Source organism: Lepidochelys kempii, chromosome 4 (genome assembly GCF_965140285.1).
Source record: "Lepidochelys kempii isolate rLepKem1 chromosome 4, rLepKem1.hap1, whole genome shotgun sequence".
NCBI lineage: Eukaryota > Metazoa > Chordata > Testudines > Cheloniidae > Lepidochelys > Lepidochelys kempii.
This window is the reverse complement of record NC_136383.1, coordinates 1,585,476-1,609,528: the sequence shown is the minus strand read 5'-3', so window position 1 is coordinate 1,609,528 and position 24,053 is coordinate 1,585,476. Positions and strand designations below refer to the sequence as shown.

The 24,053-nt window shown below is 47.7% G+C and overlaps 1 protein-coding gene across 6 annotated transcripts in view; it reads left to right on the top strand.

Annotated features, from left to right (window-relative positions):
* Positions 1–24,053, top strand: part of MFHAS1 (multifunctional ROCO family signaling regulator 1) — a 130,646-nt gene that overhangs the window by 60,493 nt on the left and 46,100 nt on the right. Inside the window, exon 2 of one of the 6 annotated variants that reach the window (XM_073340184.2) lies at positions 266–783. The exons of the other annotated variants lie outside the window; for them this stretch is intronic. Coding sequence (XP_073196285.1) covers positions 266–324 — 59 coding nt within the window. The 3' untranslated portion in view covers positions 325–783. Of the gene's footprint in view, positions 1–265; positions 784–24,053 lie in introns of those variants that run through there. 6 annotated transcript variants of the gene reach the window in all.

The window sequence follows — 24,053 nt, the reverse complement described above, 5'->3', positions numbered from 1 at the left end:
TGCTAGCCTATTTGTGGATTTCGGTTTCAGAACTAGTAGCAGAATTAGCAGTTATAGCCAGATCTACGTATGTTTCCATGCAGTATATGCAGGTGTATAACATTGGGAGGGGGGGTGTGCTGTGTGTCTGTGGATGAAAAATGTGTTTAAAAATAGTCTAACCATACGCTCCTGAGTTACATTACTTTCAGAAGCCATTTTGTTCTATATGGAAACTAAATTTCTGCAATTTTATTTGACTTCATATTTTTTCTTTCTACCATAGAAATTCACCTGAAAGTAGAACAGCGGTTTGTGAACTCTCAGCCCATACATTATGCATGATATCACTATGTGGGCTGGAGCTGGAGAAGGCAGTCATGGCTCTGATGTGGAAGGCCTTAATGACATACTGATTTGTTTTCAGCGTGCTACTCACATCTCTAACGCTGGGACTGGGTACAACCATCATTTCTGTTTAATTTTTAGCAGCTGACCGCTTTTTCTGGTGATAAACTGCTTGAAATAATTGGCTAGCATGAGGAGAATTTTTCTACTAGTGGGAGGTTTGTCTGTGAATAGGACAGTTCTTATTTTATCTTTACCTCCTCTGGTGCTTATGTTTGCATGGTTATAATGCTCTGTGTTTGGTGCTCACTGTAATTTCTGTTAACATATGCGGAAGTCGATCTTGTATATTTGGGGGTGGGGTTGTAAAAATCAACTCTTATAGGCGTGCTCCTACAACTGATGATAAGAAAACATAAATTTACATGAAACAGCTACTTGTGTAGAATAGCACTCTTTGACAGATGTGAGCACATCCCACATCCTCTCCACATACGTAGTATGGAGACTTAAACCTGGTTAAGTGGAGTTAAAATCCAGGGTATTTGCTGGGAGGAGTAGTTCAGAAGTACTCCTCAAATTGCCAGGATGAGAAAGTCATTCTACAGATTTCTATCTTAAAACAACTTTTACGTGAGTTCCTACCATGTCCTGCCTCACCCTGGTTTGCTGGGCCCTGCTCTGATTAATATCTTGGCATGCGCTGTGACGCACATCAGTCACCAAGTTCTGGCAGAGCCTTGGCTGCAGGGAGTAGGTGGAGGGCACTATTGTGCAGTTCTACAAATATTTTACATCCTATGAAATGATGCCAGCTCTAGAAAACTCTACAATTTTGCTGGGAAGAGACCTACATGTTAGGAGGAGTTTGCTGACTGCCTCCATGCAGCGCCGGAATTTGGTTGATATGACCTCATGAGTGCAGTCACTCACAGCAATAACCAGCGGTCTGGCTTTAATGTGCTTGAAGATTAGATTTTTTTTTTTTTAAATTTAATACAACCCCAGTTGGTGACGAGTCTAAAGGATTATAAGTGATGGCTTACCTCCTTTACTCCGAGCATGCTGGTGCCCTAAAAGCAGGATTTAAATCCATGCCCCACAAATGCTTCAGTAGTCAATGAAATTTTACAAAAACTGATTTCTACTCATTGAAGAACAAATCCTTCAGTTCAGTATTGTCCATGTTTATTCACAACCAAATATTACTCAAGGGAAAAGCAGGAAGCATTGGCTTGCTTGGGTAGAATCTATGTAAGTCTAACTCTTGTGCACAGTATTGTGAGGAGTATATTAAAAATGCATAACCACCAGCGCAAAGGGAGTTCTCCCATGGGATGTTTGGAGGAACAAGCTTGCCTGTGTAGAGACAGTCATTGACGGTATGTCTGCACTGCAATAAAAACCCTGTGGCACAGAGTCTGAGCTCGGTTCAGTTGGTTTGGGCTTGTGGGGCTTGGGCTGCAAAGCTAAAATCTGCAGTGTAAACATTGGGTCTTTGCTTGAGTCTTTGCTGGGTTTCAGAGCCCAGGCTCCAGCATGAGCCTGAATGTCTACACTGCAGTGTTTAGACCCGCAAGCCCGAACTAGCTGACCTGGGTCAGCCATAGGTCTTCTATTGCAGAGTAGACATATGCTGAGGGCTTAAGTCGATATAACTTAATGTCACTCAGGGGTGTGAATAAACCACCCCCATGAGTGACGTGAATTATACCGACCTAAGTGCTGGTGTGGACAGCGCTGAGTCAGCGGGAGAGCTGCTCTGATCAACATAGGTGATGCCGCTTGCAGAGGTGATTTTATTATGCTGACGAGAGAGCTCTCTCCTGTCAGCATAGGGTGTCTCCGCCAACGTGCTACAGTGTCATCGATGGAGCTGCACTGCTGTAGTGCTTACAGAATCATAGAATACTGGGGTTGGAAGGGACCTCAGGAGGTCATCTAGTCCAGCCCCCTGCTCAAAGCAGGACCAATCCCCAACTAAATCATCCCAGCCAGGGCTTTGTCAAGCCGGGCCTTAAAAACCTCTAAGGATGGAGATTCCATCAGCTCTCTAACCCATTCTAGTGCTTCACCACCCTCTTAGTGAAATAGTTCTTCGTAATATCCAACCTAAACTTCCCCCACTGCCACTTGAGACCGCTGCTCCTTGTTTTGTCATCTGCCACCACTGAGAACAGCCAAGCTCCATCCTCTTTGGAGCCCCCTTCAGGTAGTTGAAGGCTGCTATCAAATCCCCCCTCACTCTTCTCTTTTGCAGACTAAATAACCCCAGTTCCCTCTGCCTCTCCTCGTAAGTCATGTGCCCCAGCCCCCTAATCATTTTCGTTGCCCTCCGCTGGACTCTCTCCAATTTGTCCACACCCTTTCTGTAGCGGAGGGACCAAAACTGGACGCAATACTCCAGGTGTGGCCTCACCAGTTCCAAAGAGAGGGGAATAATCACTGCCCTTGCTTTGAGCAGAGACTAGCCCTGAGATGCAAATGTTTAATAAGCAGCACCTGTCATGCCAGCCTTCCATGATCTCTGCTGTGATGATACCTAAGATTCAAGCAGTCCAGACAGGAAAGAGTCTTGGGAGCATGAATCATAGAATTTCAGGGTTGGAAGGGACCTCAGGAGGTCATCTAGTCCAACTACCTGCTCACAGCAGGACCAATCCCCAACTAAATCATCCCAGCCAGGGCTTTGTCAAGCCTGACCTTAAAAACTTCTAAGGAAGGAGATTCCACCACCTCCCTAGGTAACGCATTCCAGTGTTTCACCACCCTCCTAGTGAAAAAGTTTTTTTCCTAATATCCAACCGAAACCTCCCCCACTGCAACTTGAGACCATTACTCCTCGTTCTGTCATCTGCTACCACTGAGAACAGTCTAGATCCATCCTCTTTGGAACCCCCTTTCAGGTAGTTGAAAGCAGCTATCAATCTTTTCTTCCGCAGACTAAATAATCCCAGTTCCCTCAGCCTCTCCTCATAAGTCATGTTTTCCAGTCCCCTAATCATGTTTGTTGCCCTCTGCTGGATTCTTTCCAATTTTTCCACATCCTTGTTGTAGTGTGGGGCCCAAAACTGGACACAGTTCTCCAGATGAGGCCTCACCAATGTCGAATAGAAGGGAACGATCACGTCCCTCTGTCTGCTGGCAATGCCCCTACTTATACAGCCTAAAATGCCATTGGCCTTCTTGGCAACAAGGGCACACTGTTGACTCAGATCCAGCTTCTCGTCCACTGTAACCCCTCAGTCCTTTTCTGCAGAACTGCTGCCTAGCCACTCGGTCCCTAGTCTGTAGCTGTGCATGGGATTGTTCTGTCCTAAGTGCAGGACTCTGCACTTGTCCTTGTTGAACCTCATCAGATTTCTTTTGGCCCAATCCTCTAATTTGTCTAGGACCCTCTGTTATCTATCCCTACCCTGCATAGATTAAAAAAGAAACAAACATGAAATCATCAACTTTATTTTTTTTATAGGTTTCAGAGTAGCAGCCGTGTTAGTCTATATCTGCAAAAAGAAAAGGAGGACTTGTGGCACCTTAGAGACTAACAAATTTATTTGAGCATAAGCTTTTGTGAGCTGCAGCTCACTTCATCGGATGCATTCAGTGGAAAATTCAGTGGTATTTTCCACTGAATGCATCCGATGAAGCGAGCTGCAGCTCACGAAAGCTTATGCTCAAATAAATTTGTTAGTCTTTAAGGTGCCACAAGTCCTCCTTTTCTTTTTTTCTTTTTATAGTGGCTTTAATAAGATTTTTTTTTCCCTTACACTTTGCAGTTAAACAGCCTCTTCTCCTGACCACTAACTTGATCTTAAAAGCATACAGAACAATATAAGCCGCAAGGGTGTATAAAATTAGTCATCCTGTCTCTTTAGGTTATTCTCCAAATATAGGAATATTGCCCTATTTATTGCTTTACTTGATCTGGTGCACATCTTACAAGAAGCTTCCGCACAGTGGGATGATATCGGCACTTGTCTGGTCATTGGTGTGGTGACGCCAATGTTTACCTCCTGGGTCACGTTCATTGCCTTAGCTAGGAGCAGCCGCACTAAGGAATCTGGGGCCTGGCCTCTCCAGTGCATCCCATTCTCTGTGGCTGTTCTAGGGGGCCAAGCCTTATTGAGGTATGTAATTTATAATGGAGAGCTCAGAATGGGAGGAAAAGTGCTTCTCTCGTGTCATCTCTTTGCAGGGCTTGAGAGAGGGAGGGAGAGAGAGAGAAAATGAGATGTGATGCCAGTTCTGCAGATCTTGCAGTCTGCGTCAGACTCAGGAAATCAGCAACAGGTAGTGGTGGGGAAGGGTACAGGGGAGGGAGGGGGAAGACGAGGTGGAACAAGCAAAGGTAGCATGGGCTGCATTATACTGTAAAAAATGCTCCTGAATTCTGATATTTGAAGAACTGCCGTTTAAGGTGGGATGAGGGCGCCATGCTCTAATGGGGCAAGGCGGAAGAGGGCAGAGGAGTGTGGAGCCTAGGAGGACGGGCAAAGGTGGGTTGTTCTGGACCTAGGGATCAGCATGTAGAAAGCACAGAGGTGAATGTGGGTGGAGGAGCAGGAGAGCAGTGGGCAGAGCGAGGGAGGGATGGGATATAGGCAGGCAGAGCTGTGCAGAACAGTAAATGGAGATGAGGTAGAACTTTATGCAGTTTCAAGGGGCCCATTGGCGTGTGTATGTCCACACGTGTGACATGGTTAGTGTGTCTGGAGGGTAACACTCCTCTAGCTGCAGAACACTGCATGGAGTGAAGAAAGGCATGTGTGAGCTGTCTTGGCAAAAGAACCAGTGTGTCCCCCATAGGCTTCGGTGGTGGGTCTCCCTCTGTGCTTTGTGGGCTGCCCTCCCTCCTCATTTTGAAGGCGGAAGAACTGGTGTTCGGAGTGCAGCACGCACTTGCCATGAAATCCTTTTGAAAGCTGTTGATTAGGGATAGTGTTGCTGCTGCTGCTGAAGGCCAACTTTTTAAAAGCTGTTTAATGGTGGCAGAAGAATATCATGTAAAGGGCAGCGTCTTACCTTGGCTTATCTGCTAGTGCAAAATCAGAACAGCCCTGTACTGTAAGTGTTAACTGTTGAAGTTGTGTAGCGGTGGTTTGATCCTTTTGTAGGATGCTGGGCATTAGCTGTTTGCAAGCCATGTGTCATAGTGTAATCTGAATTCTGACTTCAGAAGATTCAGTATAATAGTTAGAAATAAGTGCTTCTGTTTTCCTGTGTGTTCTGAACAAAGCTACCGCTGTGTAGTACAGCTTTTAAGGCAAGCCATTTTCTTAGGTCAAATTTTTCCACCCTGGGTGCCTAAATGTAGGTTCCTGAATCCATATTTCGGCACCCCAACTTGATTTTCAGAGGAGCCCAGTGATCCCAGCTGGAACCCCAACTTTTGTTGATGTTAATAAGAGCGACAGGTACTCAACATTCTCTGACAACCAAGTTGCTTCTATGTAGGTGTCAAATCTGGATTCAGTAGGTGAACTTTAGGCACCCGGGTTTGGAAAACTTGACTTTTTTTTTCTTTTAAACTTGTTGAGCATAATTTACGGAAATCCAGATAGGAAATGTGAGATCATAAATGACCCACATTTCTATTGCTATCATTTATCAGTATCTAGGGAGAACATTCTCAAACAGTGCACAGAGGTTTTATCTGGGGCTCCCCATAATAAAAACAATCTTTACCTCATTTCACAGTTTGAGATGAGGAAAAGTGTAGTGACTTTCCTTGGATCACACAGCAAGTCACAGGTCATGAGGAGATGGATCCACCAATCTCCTGACCCCTCTTCTAAGTGCCCTATCCATGGGACCCCACTATTTCCTCAGTGGTTGTTTGGCTAAGCACCTGTCTGTCTCTTTGATAGTTCACCTGCAAGATCCCCCAACCGATCAGTACTTTTGTAAAGATGCAAAGTAATCTGTGACATGTAGTATCGTGGCTGTGACCCAGTGGTAGCTTGATGTTTACTTATATAAAACCATAGATGTGTACATAGCTGTACAATGGGGAGAATGTGCTGAACAGATCCCTGTGGAAAAGAATTTGCAATCTGATGACACAAAAGGGTAAGTACAATACAGAATAAATGGCATAGGGAACTTCGTGCTGTTTGGTGTTTCTCTGGAAATCAGTAGCGTGTGTGTTGGGGGAAGGTGGGGACTTACGTAGATTTCCCACACCATCTGTAAACTCTACTTTTTGGAAGCATTTCACTTGTCAATTCACCTTTTCCTGTTTGTAAACTTTCTGGGTACTAGAGACCACCAAATGGAGGCAGCTGGCTGGCTCAGGTGCCAGGATGCAGTAATTTAATGCTCTTGTCAATACGCAATTTTCATTGTTGGAACATGTTTTCCTCTTAACCTTGGCCAATCAGAGGTTTATGTGGCATTTTATGGGTATCTTATTTGACTCTGTGATATGCCCTCTTCAGAAAGATGGCATAGCAGTTACAATGGGTCTAACCTTTTTTGTTTTTCATTTCTTTCCCTTAAGTTAGAAGAAGATATCTTTCTTTGAGAGGGTAGCAAGCCTTGTGGATAGTGGGAAGCAGTAGACGTGGTATATCTTGACTTTAGGGAGGAGGTGAGCAGCCCTCAATGGTGAAAGAACAGGTTAAGGACTATTTAGAAAAGCTGGACATGCACAAGTCCATAGGTCCAGATCTAATGCATCCAAGGATGCTAAGGGAGTTGGCCGATATGATTGCAGAGCCATTGGCCCTTATCTTTGAAAACTCATGGCGATTGAGGGAGGTCTCAGATGATTGGAAAAAGGCAAATATAGTGCCCTATCTTTAAAAAAGGGAAGAAGGAGGCTCTGGGGAACTACAGGTCAGTCAGCCTCACCTCAGTCCCTGGAAAAATCATGGAGCAGGTCCTCAAGAAATCGATTTTGAAGCACTTGGAGGAGAGGAAGGTGATCAGGAACAGTCAACATGGATTCACCAAGGGCAAGTCATGCCTGACCAACCTGATTGCCTTCTCTGATGAGATAACTGGCTCTGTGGATATGGGGAAAGCAGTAGACGTGATGTATCTTGACTTTAGCAAAGCTTTTGATATTGTCTCCCACAGTATTCTTGCCAGCAAGTTAAAAAAATTTTCTATCCACCTTATAGTCCATTCATCCAATCCATACTGACTAGACTGTCGGGCTCAGCCGGTAGTGATCAACAGTTTGCTTGATGCCGGCTGCCAACTAGATATCGGAGTGCCCCAGGGGTTGGTCCTGGGGCTGGTTTTGTTCAATATCATCATTAATGATCTGGATGATGGGATGGGTTGCACTCTCAGCAAATATGCGGATAACACTAAGTTGTGGGGAGAGGTAGATAAGCTGGAGGGTAGGGATAGGGTCTAGAGAGACCTAGACAAATTGGAGGATTGGACCAAAAGAAATCTGAGGTTCAACCAGGACAAGTGCAGAGTCCTGCACTTAGGATGGAAAAATCCCATGCACCGCTACAGACTGGGGACCGACTGGCTAAGTGGTAGTTCTGCAGAAAAGGACCTGGCGTTTACAGTGGATGAGAAGCTGAATATGAGTCAACCGTTTGCACTTGTTGCCAAGAAGGCCAATGGCATTTTGGGCTGCATTAGTAGGAGCATTGCCAGCAGATCGAGGGAAGTGATTATTCCTCTCTATTTGGCACTCGTGAGGCCACATCTGGAGTACTGCGTCCAGTTTTGGGCCCCTCACTACAGAAAGGATGTGGACAAATAGGAGAGTCCAGAGGAGGGCAATGAAAATGATTAGGGGGCTGGGACACATGACTTATGAGGAGAGGCTGAGGGAACTGGGGTTATTTAGTCTGCAGAAGAGAAGAGTGAGGGGGGATTTGATAGGAGCCTTCAACTACCTGAAGGGGGGTTCCAAAGAGGATGGAGCTAGGTTGTTCTCAGTGGTGGCAGATGACAGAACAAGAAGCAGTGGTGTCAAGTTGCAGTGTGGGATGTCTAGGTTGGATATTAGGAAACACTATTTCACTAGGAGGGTGGTGAAGCACTGGAATGGGTTACCTCAGGAGGTGGTGGAATCTCCATCCTTAGAGGTTTTTAAGGCCCGGCTTGACAAAACCCTGGCTGGGATGATTTAGTTGGTGTTGGTCCTGCTTTGAGACTAAATCACCTCCTGAGGTCTCTTCCAACCCTAATCTTCTTTGATTCTATTATTTGTAAAGCTTTTGATAGTGTCTTGCATGACCTTCTGATAAACAAACTAGGGAAATGCAACCTAGATGGAGGTACTATAAGATGTGTGCAAAACTGGTTAGAAAACCATTCCCAGACAGTAGTTATCAGTGGTTCACAGTCATGATGGAAGGGCATAAAAAGTCAGGTCCCATAGGGATCTGTTCTGGGTCCGGTTCTGTTCAAGATCTTCATCAATGATTTAGATAATGGCATAGAGGGTACACTTATAAAGTTTGTGGCCAATACCAAGCTGAGAGGGGCTGCAAGTGCTTTGGAGGGTAAGATTAAAATTCAAAATGATCTGGACAAACTGGAGAAATGGTCTGAAATAAATAGGATGAAATTCAATAAGGACAAATGCAAAGTACTACACTTAGGAAGGAACAATCAGTTGCACACATACAACATGGGAAATGACTGCCCAGGAAGGAGTACTGTGGAAAGGGATCTGGGGGTCATAGTGGATCACAAGCTAAATATGAGTCAAAAGTGTAATGCTGTTGCAAAAAAAGCGAACGTCATTCTGAGATGTATTAGGAGTGTTGTAAGCAAGACACAAGGAGTAATTCTTCCATTCTACTCTGTTCTGATTAGGCCTCAACTCGAGTATTGTGTCCAGTTCTGGGTGTCATATTTCAGGAAGGATGTGGACAAATTGGAGAAAGTCCAGAGAAGAGCGACAAAAATGATTAAAGGTCTAGAACACATGGCCTATGAGGGAAGATTGAAAAAAATGGGTTTGTTTAGCCTGGAAAAAGGAAGACTGAGAGGGACAAAACAGTTTTCAAGTATATAAAAGATTGTTACAAGGAGGATGGAGAAAAAATATTTTTCTTAACCTCTGAGGACAGGACAAGAAGCAAGTGGGCTTAAGTTGCAGCAAGGGAGGTTTAGGTTGGGCATTAGGAAAAACTTCCTAACTGTCACAGTGGTTAAGCACTGGAATAAATTGCCTAGGGAGGTTGTGGAATCTGTCATTGGAGATTTTTTACAGCAGATTAGACAAATACTTGTCAGGAATGGTCTAGATCGGGGTGGGCAAACTTTTTGCCCAAAGGCCACATTTGGGAATAGAAATTGTATGGCGGGCCATGAATGCTCACAAAATTGGGGTTGGGGTGTGGGTGGGGGTGAGAGCTGTGGTTGGGGGTGCAGGCTCTGTGGTGGGGCCAGAAATGAAGAGTTCAGGGTGCGGGAGGGAGCTCCGGGCTGGGGCGGGGAGGTGGGGGCTCCGGCTGGGGATGAGGCGCTTCGGGTGTAGGAGGGTGCTCCAAGCTGCAACCATGGAGTTTGGAGGGCAGAAAGGGGATCAGGGCTGGGGCAGGGGGTTGGGGTGCAGGCTCTGGCTGAGGGTACAGACTCTGTGGGTGGGACTGGGAATGAGAGGTTTGTGGTGCAGGGGGTGCTCCGGCCTGGGATTGAGGGGTTTGGAGGGCAGGAGGGGGATCAGGGCTGGGGTTGGGGTTTGGGAGGAGGTTCAGGGGTGCAGGCTCCAGGTGGCGCTTACCTCAAGCGGCTCACGGAAGCAGCAGCATGTCCCTTCTCCAACTCCTACGCGGAGGTGTCGCCAGGCGACTCTGCACATTGCCCCACATGCTGCCTCATCCACAGGCACCACCCCTGCAGGTCCCATTGGCCAGCTCCCAATGAGAGCTGCGGGTGCAGCACTTGGGGTGGAGGCAGTATGCAGAGTGGAGCCCCCTGGATGCCCCTATGCATAGGAGTTGGAGGGGAAGCCACGTGGAGCAGCCCCAGGCCCTGCTTCTTGGTTGGCGCGCCGGACAGGAGCCATGCCCCAGACCCTGGGTGCTCCCCAGCGGGAACTTGAGGGCCGGATGTGACCTGCGGGCCGTAGTTTGCCCACCCCGATCTAGCTAATACTTAGTCCTGCCATGAGTGCAGGGGACTGGACTAGATGACCTCTCAAGGTCCCTTCCAGTTCTATGATTCTAAGTTGCAAGTATACAATCCTGAGTGAAATAAAGGCTTGGTGCTTGCCTGCAAACCTTTTTTCAGGCCATTCACCAAAAATTCTTAGTTAGTTCTGTAGAGCAACACAGAAAACATGTTAAATTTATAACATACCACTTTGTTGCTTGTCAAATTGAATAGCATCAACTTCAGCAATTTAAATTTTTTAACATCCTACACTGCAGTTCAGGTTCATCAGTTAATGGGCTAAATCTGTAACAAGCAACATCTTTTAACCTATAGAGGCTAGTATTTTCCAGACTGCAACCTACATAAATGGTTCTAGGGTCTGCAGTATATAGGACTGCAGCCTCCCACCAGGCTGAATTATACTGTAAAACAAGCTTTCGCATGAACAGCAAAAACAGTTGCAGTGAGAGTTATATTTCTGGGGCATACACTCTCAACAGTAATCATAGGGATTCAGCTGCATGAGGCATACTAATGACAATGGGGAGTAATAGGCCTCATTATGTAGGGTATTAAAACTGTGTTCCTAAATTTATAGCATTCAAAATGTCTCCCTTTCTCCTGTTCCTTTGTTGTGTGTTTTACTTACTGCAAGAATCTCCTAAGCATGGTCTGTTCCCAGCAATTGTTTCTGCTGTGAACAAGGGGGAGGTCAGTGCCCTGACCAGAAGGGCTGGCAATCTAAAACCACGAGCAAAGAACATAGGAATGGCCATACTGGGTCAGACCAAAGGTCCATCAAGCCCAGTATCCCGTCTTCTGACAGTGGCCAATGGCAGGTGCCCCAAAGGGAATGAACAAACAGGTAATCCTCGCCCTGTCACCCAATCCCAGCTTCTGGCAAACAGAGACTAGGGACACCATTCCTGCCCACCCTGGCTAATAGCAATTGATGGACCTATCTTCCATGAATCTATATAGCTCCATTTTGAACCCCATTATAATATTGGCCTTCACAGCACCCTCTGGCAAGGAGTTCCAGAGGTTGACAGTGCGTTGCGTGAAAAAATACTTTCTTGTGTTCGTTTTAAACCTGCTACCTATTAATTTCATTTGGGTGGCCCCTTGTTCTTGTATTATGAGAAGGAGTAAACAACACTTCCTTATTTGCTTTTTCTATACCACTCAGGATTTTATAGACCTCTGTGATATCCCCCTTTAGTCGCCTCTTTTCCAAGCTGAAAAGTCCCAGTCTTATTCATCTCTCCTCATATGGAAGCCGTTCTATACCCCTAATCATTTTTGTTGCCCTGTTCTGAACCTTTTCCAATTCCAATATATCTTTTTTGAGATGGGGCGACCACATCTGCACGCAGTATTCAAGATGTGGGTGTACCATGGATTTAAATAGAGGCAATATGATATTTTCTGTCTTATTATCTATCCCTTTCTTGATGATTCCCAACATTCTGTTCACTTTTTTGACTGCCACTGCACATGGAGTGGATGATTTCAGAGACCTATCCACAGTGACTCCCAAGATCTTTCTGAGTGGTAACAGCTAATTTAGACCCCATCATTGTATATGTATAGTTAGGATTATGTTTTCCAACGTGCATTACTTTCCATTTATCAACATTAAATTTCATCTGCCATTTTGTTGTCCAGTCACCCAGTTTTGTGAGATCCTTTTGTAGCTCTTCGCAGTCTGCAGTCTGTATAGACTGTATAGGCCATACACAGAGGGGGTGTGGCTGTGCTAATATGAATTGGAGGGCTGTTAGTGGCTGTTGTTTCAGAGGCTGTTCCGGGCACAGGGAGATGTAAGAGAGCATCAGATGGGATGGGTCAAGGAGATGATTGGGGTTAGGGTGCTAAAGTGCACAAAGTGTGGGTTCTGCCTCCAGGGCTGCGTTAGGATTGCAGTGTGATAGCCTCTCTGTGCCTCAGTGTCCCATCTGTGAAATGCAAAACAATTAGAAGGCTCATTTCATTAATGCTGCGAAAATGACAGTACTGGGTGTGAAGCCCTGCACATCCTAGGCATGGGCTTTGAAGTGCCACACTCGTTCAGTCACCTAAGTAACAATAGTGGAGATTAAAGCACTTCTAGGGCTGCGTTCAGTGCTTGGAATGTGTGACTGTCGACCTTCAGTGTGGTGGCTGACTAGCTTTCTTGGTGATCTCCGGTCTGTCTGTGTGGTCTTCATTTTAGAGGAGCTGGGACAGAAAATTCTTCTTTGAGATGTTTTGTCTGTGTGGATCCTGCTTGTGGTGTACATGAATCTGGTAAGTCCAAGGGGCTTGCACACCGGAGGCCCACATGCACCTTTAGTGGGATCTGCACAGGCAAAACGTCTCAAAGAACTAGTTACTGTAAAGCAAGTAACCATTCTTTGTGTCACATAAACTCAGGAGAACCCACTCAAACCTCTCCCAAATAGATATCTGCTGCTTCTGCAATATCGTAGGTGGTAAGGAAATGCCAAGCAGTATATTAATTATTAGGGCTGTTGATTAATAGCAGTTAACTCACGCAATTAACTGAAAAAAATGAATCGCGATTAAAAAAAATTTATCGCCATTAATCGCAGTTTTAATCGCACTGTTAAATAGAATACTAATTGAAATTTATTAAAAATTTGCATCTTTTTCTACATTTTCATAGATATTGTATTCTCTGATGCAATTGAAATCAAAGTGTGTATTATTTTTTATTACAAATATTTGCACTGTAAAAATGATAAACAAAAGAAATATCCTAAATATCTTGCGATGCCAGCTACAACAGTGCCATGGGAACGCCTGTTCTCACTTTCAGGCGACATTGTAAACAAGAAGCGGGCAGCATTATCTTCTGCAAATGTAAACAAACTTGTTTGTCTGAGTGATTGGCTGAACAAGAAGTAGGACTGGGTGGACTTGCAGGCTCTAAAGTTTTACATCGTTTTATTTTTGAATGCAGGTTTTTTTGTTCATAATTCTACATTTGTAAGTTGAACTTTCATGATAAAGAGATTGCACTACAGTACTTTTATTAAGTGAATTGAAAAATACTATTTCTTTTGTTTTTTACAGTGCAAATACTTGTAATAAAAATAAATATAAAGTGAGCACTGTGCACTTTGCATTCTGTGTTGTAATTGAAATCAATATATTTGGAAATGTAGAAAATGTCCAAAAATATTTAAATTGTGTATTATTATTGTTTAACAGTGCGATTAATCGCGATTAATTTTTTTTAAATCACTTGACAGCCCCACTAATTATAAATGAAAATGAAACTTTTTCTTGGAAATATAAAATTGAAATTTTTCCTGTTTCCACAAATGCATGGGTCTAGTGGAACGGTAAGCTAAAGCAGTGAATGCATGGATTCATATATGGCTTATGTCGAAGCTGAAAATGAGTTCAGTGGTTTCATAGTCAGTCTTCATTTATATCACAGACACTGATGTGCAATTGTGTGTGATTCAGTTTCTGCTTGGGAGGCTTGGGGCCAGGACAGCAGTGATGATGCATGGCAAAGTTCAGGTGCGTTAGCAGAGTTCTGTGATGGTAGTCTTGTGTATTCCCCATTTTCTGTTTGCGAAGAGGAACATTTTCAAAAGCACCTAAATCCCATTTGCAAAAGTGATTTTGGCTTTCAGTGAGACTTAAGCTCCTAAATACCTAACTTGCATTTTAAAATGAGATGTAAGCTTCTAAGTCACTTGTGTGCTTTTGAAAATGTTACCTAAATCTCCTGTTACCTCTGCTCCTGTTAAGAAATTTAATTAATTCCTAGAAATCGATCATTTTAATTTTTATAAAGAATCTAATTAATCCTCACTGTTAAAGACAGCATTTTACCCAACAATCTTTAAGGTCAAAGCTTTAATTTACTCTCTGTATATTACTGTTAAGAGGAAAGTGGTTCTGAGAATAGAAAAATATGTCGGTGAATGTTTTATGTATGTGCTTGTTGCAGTATGACTCTTTGGGGGGGTAGGAGGGGAAGTTTCCAATAACGAGCGTGTGACATGCTGCTGAAAGAATGCACCATCAAAATACAGAGTGACTGGTTAAACATTTTAGCTAGCAAAAGCCTGGGTTTCTTTTTTCTTGTGCTTTGAGAGAGGAGGGGCATGTTCACTCCAAGTGACCCTCTCCTGACACTGCTGCCCCACAAAGCATGTCTAATCCGTCACCAAGTGACAGGAACTTTATGCCACAGAACAGGAAAATGGCGTGTGTTTCCTTTCTTAGGTGGGTTTATATTTATATAACCCTTGGCACCAAACAACCAGCCAAGTGGCAGACTCCGAACTGGAACGAGGGAGAGGGAAAAACCCTCATGGAAACAAACGAGAACAGAATAATCCCTCCAGGAAGAGGGGGCTGCTCAGACTGTGTAGGATTTTATGATTAAAAAACCCCAAATAAACAGGCATGCCAGTGGTCTGGTTTTACTGAATAGTAGCACGGTAAATTACTTCATCCCATCCCACCAGTCCTGCTTCCTACAGAAAGGTTTTTATATCAGTATTTTCTCCAGCTCAAAGAACATCACAACTCTAAACAGAAATGGTAAGGAATTGAAATACTAAAGAGTTACACTTGAGTGGGGTCCTAAAATTGTTTTAACATTAAATAGACTTTAAAAGTTCTTTGTCAGCAAAGAATTTGTGTCAAGCCTCCATTTTGGTATGACACAAACTTCCATTTTGGTCCAACACAAGCATTCTTTCTCAGCAGAAATGGGCTCTCATCAGGAAGACATGCAAACAGAAAGGAAAGTAGTGCTTTGGTGGAAAAGCAGCAAAGTATGCTGTCGGATGTGTGTGTGTCCAATCAGTAGGGGAGAGATGGGAAAAAATAAACTACAAATTAGTTAATAGTATAGGTGTGTAGACTTTAAAAAATGAGTGTGTGCATGTGTGAAGGTAGAGAGAATCTCTGCTGAGGAGAGTACTGTAAGGGTGAGTTTTTGCATACATAATAATGAACATAACTGCTCTGCTGCTGCTCTTAAAATCACACCATAGCCATTGGTCACATGTGCTGGAGAAGGTAACTGTTTCTTTGAGTGCTTGCTCATCTCGATTCCACTGTAGGTGTGTGCTGCCCATGTGCACAGTTGTTGGAGATTTCTGCCTTAGTGGTATCCGTAGGGCTGGCTGTGGTGCCTTCTGGAGTGATGCGCTCATATCAAGCGCCACCAGCCCCTACGCGCTCTCAGTTCCTTCTTATCGCCCATGACAGTGGGGTTGGAGCACCTGGTCTTGCATCGCAAGGGCATTAGCGGTTCTTCATTGTTCAGATAGTTCTCCTTCGGTATTTAGTCAGTGATTACTTAGCTGTTACGTGTTTTAGAAATAGTTTAGTACTTTGTTCCAGAGCAGGGCATGCCCCGTTCCCCAGGCTTCAAGCCCTGTTCTGAGTGCAGCTGGCTGATGCCCATCAGTGACCCTCAGGATAGCTGTTTAAAGTGTCTGGGGGAATCGCATAGAAAAGACAAGTGCCAGATCTGCAGAAACGTCCGTCTCCGGACTCAGAAAGAGCAGGACATTTGATGGAGAGCTCTCCTCATGGAGGCTGCTCTGAGACTGCACTGGAGCCCTCGCACTCAGACTCCACGCCTGGCACTTCAGCTTGCAGGGCACTGCCGGCACCGGAATCCGCCTGGCACCGTCCCCCTCGCCGGTACTGAAGAAGCGGTCTAAGTCGACTGGTCTGCAGGTAATGCACAAGAAGGGAACTTTGGGCAAAGGACCTGTGTTAGGCCTTGTGTCCGCCACTGTGGTCAGACCTCCTAGCCCAGCCAGGGACCCGACTCCAATTCGGGAGAGTTGCAGGGGGTCCCAGCCCCTAAGGCAGTAGAGCGTCTGCGGACCGCAGGCATCGTTCCCCTTCACTGCAGCCAGGACTCTGGCACCGCAGTCTCAGTCTCTGGCCAGGAGGCCCAGATCTCTGACTCCATGGTCCCCACTGAAAAGACATGGGACCGCAGAGTCGCGACGCTGATCCCCGTACTCATGGTACTGTCAAACCTCCCTCCAGAGATCGCCAGGACACGCCAATCACTATCACCTCACAAGTCTCCCAAGCTTTGATCCCCTACAGGATCCTGGTTGCGGCACCGGTCACCGGGGCCCCGGGACCGTTCTGCGGGCAGGTGCCGGTCCTCGCCTTCTCTGCACCGGTTGCCAAGTAGGATCAGTTGACAAGCTCAGGTTTCGACAGCCTTGGTCACCAGAAGGCCAGTGGTCAGGGTTGGAGGGCCAGTTCAGCTCTTCCCCCGTATAGGGCGAATAGTCTCCTAGCCGGGAACCCGCCAAAGTGCCTGCGTCACCAGCACGGGGTCAAGGGCAATGGCCCACCCAGTGGCAATACTGGAACCTGTGGTGTGTACCTGTTATGCCGGCACTGTACTCCCACTGCTCCTCCCTGGCTGCATCAGACAACCTACGGCCAGTGCATCTGGCACCGGAGTCGGAGCATGGTGCCGAGTCTGACGTGGGAGCTTCGCGGCAGTCTCTAGTGGCTGCAGAGTGGTCCCCAATTGAGCAAGGGGATGCTCTCCACCCTCCAGCAGTGCAGTTGTCCTCATCATCCCCGGATGAGGCAGTGGCGGGGCCCTCGCAAACCAATAGCCCCCCCGATGACTTCAGTGAACACCAAGCCCTGCTCAAGAGGGTGGCAGCCAACCTGTATTCGGAGGTTGAGGAGCTAGCTGAGAAGTCCAATGACTTCTTCAGTGTCAGCCCCTCCTCCGCCCCAGCCCAGGTCTCACGGCCTGTCCACCCAGGGGTCCTAAAGGTCGCCAAGTCTGTATGGCAGACGCCATCTTCCATTCCGCCCACATCTAAGAAGGAGGAAAAGAAGTACTACATCCCCACAAAAAGGTTTGAATACCTGTACACGCACCCTCCTGTGGGGTCCCTGGTCATGGTCGCCGTCAATGAGGGAGCAGGCGAGTGATGGTCCCAAAAATAAAGATGCCAAGAGGCTGGACTTACTTGGCAGAAAGATGTATTCAACAGCCAGCCTCCAATTTAGGGTCTCTAACCATTAGGCCTTACTTTGCAGTTACAATTTTAACCTGTGGGACTCCAGCAAGTTCAAGGAGAACATCCCACAGGATTGGGCACAGGAGTTTGCCACTCTGGTGGAAGAGGGCAAGGCTGTGGCCAGAGGTGCTATCCAAATGGCCTGGGATGCCACGGACTCTGCGTCCAGGGTGGTTGCCTCTGCAATAACCATGAGGCACAGCTCCTGGTTACAGACCTCCGGGCTGTCCCTGGAGATGCAGTCCACCCTCCAGGACTTCCCTTTCAAGGGAACGGGGCTATTCTCAGAGCTTACTGATGGAAGGCTCTATGGCCTTAAGGAGTCCCAGGCTACCCTTCACACGTTGGGTCTCCATACTCCTCAGCAGGCCAGAAAGCCGTTCTGCCCACTGCTCTTCCGCTTTCATTGCGGTCTTGGGGGGGTACCCCTTGGGCCAGCTCCTACAAAAAGGACAGACACAAGGATTTTAAGCGGTGCCACCCATCATGATCTCGTCCCCCTGCCCAGCCTGGTCCTTCCAGGGACCAACACAGCCAGAAGCAGGCATTTTGAGGGTGCGCCCAAGGACGACACCCCAGTCAATTCACCGAATCCGCTTCCTATCTTCCTCAACCTCCTCTGCCCTTTCCAGTCGGCCTGCTCCCGTATCACCTCTGACTGTTTGGTGCTCGACACAGTTTGGGGCTATATCCTACAATTTATAGCCAACCAGCCCTTCCAACCTTCCTTCCTTTCAGGGACCCTTTTCATGAACAACTCCTTGTCCAGGAGGTCGAAAACCTCCTGCGGCTGGTAGCAGTGGAAGAGGTTCCTCAGAACATGGATGGAAGAGGATTCTACTCCTGCTACTTTCTAATTCTGAAGGCAAAAGGGGGCCTCAGACCTATTCTAGACCTCAACAAGTCTCTCAAGAGGTTGAAGTTTCGCATGGTCTCCCTAGCCTCCATCATTACATCCCTGGATCCGGCAGACTGGTACGCCGCCCTCGATTTAAAGGCCACGTATTTCCATATTCCCGGGGTACTGGCATTTACTCTGTTTCATGTTGGGCCAGCACCACTTCCAGTTCACGGCCCTTTGGTCTCTCGTTGGCTCCGAGAGTATTCACAAAGTGTATAGTGCCAGTGGTCACTTACCTACGACATCAGGGAGTCCAAATCTACCCGTACCTCAACGACTGGTTGATAAAGGATTGGTCCCTGGATCAGTTGCAGAGGCATCTCAATCTGGTCTGTTCCACCTATTGTGACCAGGGCGGTACTGTACTCCACTCGGGCCAGGGTCATCCTCCCCGGGACTCTGTTCTAAGCCATGGTGGACCTCATTTTGCTTCTGCGAGCGCACCTGCTCACCTCTGCCCACATGTGCCTGAGGCTGTTGGGCCACATGGCGGCATGCACTTACGTGGTTCAGCATGCATGGCTGGTGTCGGTCTATGTCCCCCAACTGGCACAGCATGGTAACGATTCCAGACTGCGTACTGTCGTCTCTAACCTGGTGGCAAGATCCCATGTCGGTGCTGGTGAGAGTCCCGTTCGCGGCCTCAGTCTCGTCAGTGACTCTCATCTTTGATGCTTCAGACCTGGGTTGGGGAGCCCACCTGGGCTATCTCAGTACTCAGGGTTGTTGATCCAGTCAAGACTGGTCCCTGCACATCAACATCCGGGAGCTCAGGGTGGTTTGCCTAGCCTGTCAAGCCTTTCTGCTTCACATACAAGGCATGGTGGTTCAGGTCACGATGGACAACATGGCCATAGTCTTCTATATCAACAGGCAAGGTGGAGCCAGGTTGTCTGCCTTCTGCCAGGAAGCCCTCCGGCTCTGGAACTTCTGTCTGCAACACGACATCAATCTTGTGATTGCTCACGGCCCAGGGGCCAGGAATGCTTGGGTGGACCGCCTCAGCAGGACATTCTCATCTCGCCGTGAGTGGTCCCTTCACCCGGAGGTGGTCAGTTCCATCCTCCACAAGTGGGGAACTCCCTGGGTGGACCTACTCACATCCAGGCAGAACAGGAAATGCCACGTTTTTTGCTCAATTCGTGGCATGGACAAAGGATCTCTGTCAGATGCCTTCCTGCTCCCGTGGTCAGGGGCTTTGATGTACGCTTTCCCTCTGGTGCCCTTGCTACTCAGAGTCCTCATGAAAATCAAACAGGACAGGGTGAAGGTCAGCTGCCTAGTGCCAACGTGGCCATGCCAACACTGGGTTCAGCATTATGCTGGACCTCTCGGTGGCGACTCCATTCCAGATGCCTCTCAGGGCAGACCTGTTGCCCCAGAACCATGGCAGTCTCCTGCACCCGAACCTGGCGGCGCTACATCTGAGGGCTTAACTGCTGCGTGGCTAAACGCACAGGAGCAGCGGTGCTCAGCTGAGGTCCAGCAAGTCCTACTGGGAAATAGAAAGCCCTCCACCAGAGTGACTACCTGGTCAAATGGATGCGGTTCACCTTCTGGACCGTGGATAAAGGTGTCCGTCCCAAGTGAGCTTTGCTGCAGGTCATGCTAGACTACCTCCTGCGTCTCAAGCTCCAGGGCCTGTCCCTCTCATCAGTCAATGTCCATTGGGGGGCCATCTCAGCCTTCCAGCGGCCATTCGAAGGCAGGTCGGTTTTTCACTCAGGATATCATGGCCGGATTCCTTAAGGGTCTGGAGCACCTCTACCCGCATGTCAAGGATACAGTTCCTCTGTGGGACTTGAATCTGATGCTGTCACAACTCATGGGTCCCCCCTTCAAGCGTCTGGCTTCTTGCTCTTTCCTCCTTCTCTCCTGGAAGGTCACATTCCTGGTCACTGTGTCATCAGCCCTCTGAGTATCTGAGATTCAGGCACTCACCTCAGAACCACCTTCCACAGTCTTTTACAAGGACAAGGTCCAGCTCAGATCGCACCCGGCGTTCCTTCCCAAGGTAGTCTCTCAGTTTCATTCGAGCCAGGACATTTACTAACCAGTCTTCTTTCCAAAGCTGCACAAGTTGGAAGAGGAGCATAGGCTGCATGCCCTGGATGTCTGGAGGGCTCTGGCCTTCTACATCGACAGGACCAAGCCATTCCATAAGTTGACACAATTGTTTGTCGCTGTGGTTCACAGGATCAAGGGTTGCTCTGTATCCGTTCAAAGGATTTCCTCCTGGATCACTGCCTGCATTCGCTTCTGCTATGATCAAGTGAAGATGCTGCCCCAGCAATCGTCACCGCCCACTCTACAAGGGCACAAGCCTCTTCGGCAGCCTTTATGGCCCAAGTGCCTATCCCTATCCAGGACATCTGTAGAGTGGTCACCTGGTTGTCTGATCATACCTTTACACCCCACTATGCACTTACCCGGCAGTCCTGGGACGATGCTGGCTTCGGTAGTGCTGCAAGCCGCTAAGCTGTGAGCTCTGAGCCCAGCTCTGTGGATACTGCTTGTCAGTCACTTAGAATGGAATCGACATGAGCAAGAACTCGAAGAAGAAAAAAACGGTTACCTACCTTTTCATAACTAGTGTTCTTGGCGACGTGTTGCTCATGTCCATTCCATGCCCCGCCCTCCTGCCCCTCTGGCGGAGTTGCTGGCAAGGAGGAACTGAGAGGGTGTAGGGCCGGCAGCACCTGAAGTACTGCCGCATGAGCGTGCCGCTTCAGAGGGTGCCACAGCCGGCCCTACGGACGCTGCGAGGGCAGAAATCTCCGACCGGACGTGGGTGCGCGCACGCTTACCGTAGAATGGACGTGGGCAACACATCTTGAAGAACAGCAGTTACGAAAAGGTATGTAACTGTTTTCTGTGTTTGTTTTCCCTGTGACTGGCAGAGTCCTAGCCTGCTGTATGAGATGTAACTGCGATTCACACGTCCATCTACGGCCTGGTTTACACTGCCAAGTTTTTGTGCCAAAAGGCAGCTTTTGGCGCTGAAGCAGCAGAGGTGTACCCACTGCAAAGCCACTTCTTGCGAAGAAACTCCTCAGTTGCAATGCGGCAGTAAAACCACCTCCACAAGAGGGTAAGGCTTTCTGGGTAGAGGCTTTAGCACCCCAAGTGCCAGTGTAAACACCTTGATTGCTTTTATTGCTGCAATTGGCCTTCGGAGGTGTCCCACAAAACCTGCAGTGACCACTCTGCTCCTTGTTTTGAACTCAGCAGGCATGCGCTCCTCCTCCCGCTGATCTGCTGTGCTGCTCTGCAACGGGAAATAAATCATTAACATGGGATGCTCTTGCTCTCTCCACACTAGGAACACAGAGGCAGGCAGGCTGGGGTGGATGTGTGTGAGACAGAGAGCCTCTCTGCTGTGCAGAGCCAGGGAGGGAGGCGAGGTGGTCGTGTCTGATGTCAGGGTTTTCCCCTGCCTCAGGACTGGTTGCTTCCAGCAGGGTAGCTCTCTGAACTTACAAGACAGCATGCCGACATACTCTCCTCCCTCCCCCTGCCACACGCTCCCTGTCTCTCACGCTCCCCCCCCCACACACACACTTCAGTTGAAAAGCGGCTGTCAATCTAGTGGGATGCCCATTGGACAATGTGATTGAGAAACCTGCATCATGTGATGCGGTACCTGCCCCATAAGGTATTGCAAACCCTTCCCAAAGCACCGCACGGCCAGTTGCAGGGTAATAGCTACCACAGTGCACTGCTGTCTGTGTTGATGCAAGAGCTGTTAGTGTGGATGCGTTCCAGCAACACAAGGAACACAGTGTGGACACGCAACAGAGGTACCAATTTCTAGTTAACTGTGCTCTCCATTCAGTAAGTCCATCCTTAAGGGTTGTTAACATGGGAGCGTTACTTTTCAAACCAGCAAGTTGAAAATTGGTCCTGAAGCTCAAGCACAGGGAGCAGTCATTCTGTGCTCAGCTGCGCTCTTCTTCGAGTGACGGTCCCAGTTGTATTCCATGGAAGGTTATGCACATGTGCCCAAAGCTGGAGCTTTTCAAAATAGAAATGTCCATTGGGCTATGCATGTGCCCTTGTACTGCCTTATGGTTTTGACTGAGGGGATGGGGGTGGGGACAGATCAACCGCGCCTTCAGTTCCTTCTCTCAGCCGCATGGACTGAGTTGCAGCTCTCGTCCCTTGTGACGCATCTCGGTACTGGATTATGCTGAAGATGCCGGGTTTCATGATCTGTGCTTCCTGCTCTCACTTGTTTTTGATTAGCAATGAGCACCACCGCCGTCTGTACTCCTTGGGGGAAGCCCATGTTGTGTCCCGGTGCAGTATCTGCCTCTTGTACCTGGAGGCCGGGCTCTCCATCTTGAGAAGCACCTCAAGGAGGTTGCCCTGAGGCCGCAGTAGATCCTGGACTAGGACCCCCATGTACATCAGCTTGAGCAATCCAGGAGTGCCCCTCCTATTGCGGAGCTCCAGTCCAGTTCCACTGGTACCAGCACTATCAACACTGTGCTAGGCCTAGACATAAGGCAAGGAAGCGTGCGCATAAGTATGGCAGTAAGTCTTCCTCAAGGCTCAAGAAAGATGACTCATAATCCATGAGTTCCAGCCTCGGAGAAGTGGTGCGTTCCAAGGCCCACAAACATGACAAAACGTTGCACCACGCGCCAGATCTGCTAGTCCTGGTGCCTGAGCAGCATATCCATTTTGCACCAGTTCAGCCGAAGTCCTGTGAATCATCCGTTCCGATGCAGCTTCCCATTCTGGTTCCCTCCATGGACCAGACATGAATCTGCCTCTGAGTTGTTTCATGAACTGTTTGCCCTGGACGAGGTGAGGTCTCCGTGGGCATCTTTGCTAACTTGGGAATGCTCATCTGCAGCGTGAGACGTGCTCTCAAGTGGCAGGAAGGAATCCATGAGGCAGTTCTATCAAGGCAACTGGAAATGTTTCACCTCCTGGGACCAAGAGAAAGGCCTTCCTCATAGGCCATAAGTCCGTATTCTCTTGGACTGTCTTTTGTCTCTGAAAGAGTTGGGGCTTGCTCTGAGCTCCATCAAGGTGCATGTAGTGACCACGAGTGCTTTCCACTCCCCTGTGGAGGGGCACTCGGTTTTCACTCACCCATTGACTGTTCTATTGTGGAAGGGCCTTATGTGGACATATCCTCCCAGTCCTCACAGCATTCGCCCTTCGAGCTCCTGGCCTCCTGCTCCCTTTCTCTTCTCTCCATGAAGGTCGCTTTCCTGGGAGCTATGACCTCTGCAAGAAGGGTTGGTGAACTAGGGGCCTTTCACCACATTCCGTAAGGACAAACTTTCCATGCATTTACAACCAAGTTTTCTGCCAAACATGGTTTCCAACCCTACATTTACGTGTCTTTTTTCCGAAGCAACACACCTTAGAAGAGGAACGACATCTTTACTCCCTCAATGTCCATAGGACCCTAGTCTTTTACCTGTAGAGGACGAGGCCATTCTGGAAGTCTCTGAGGCTATTCGTTGCCATAGCGGGAACAAATAAGGTCCACGCTATCGCCACTCAGTGGATTTCCAAGTGGGTTTGGGGTGCATTACACTCTACTATCAGTTAAATATCAGTCTCATCCCTGTGGGACGTGGGCCCACTCTATGAGAGCATGAGCATCAACTACTGCCACACTTACTGACATAAGAGCAGCAAGGTCCATCTAGCCAGTATCCTGTCTTCTGACA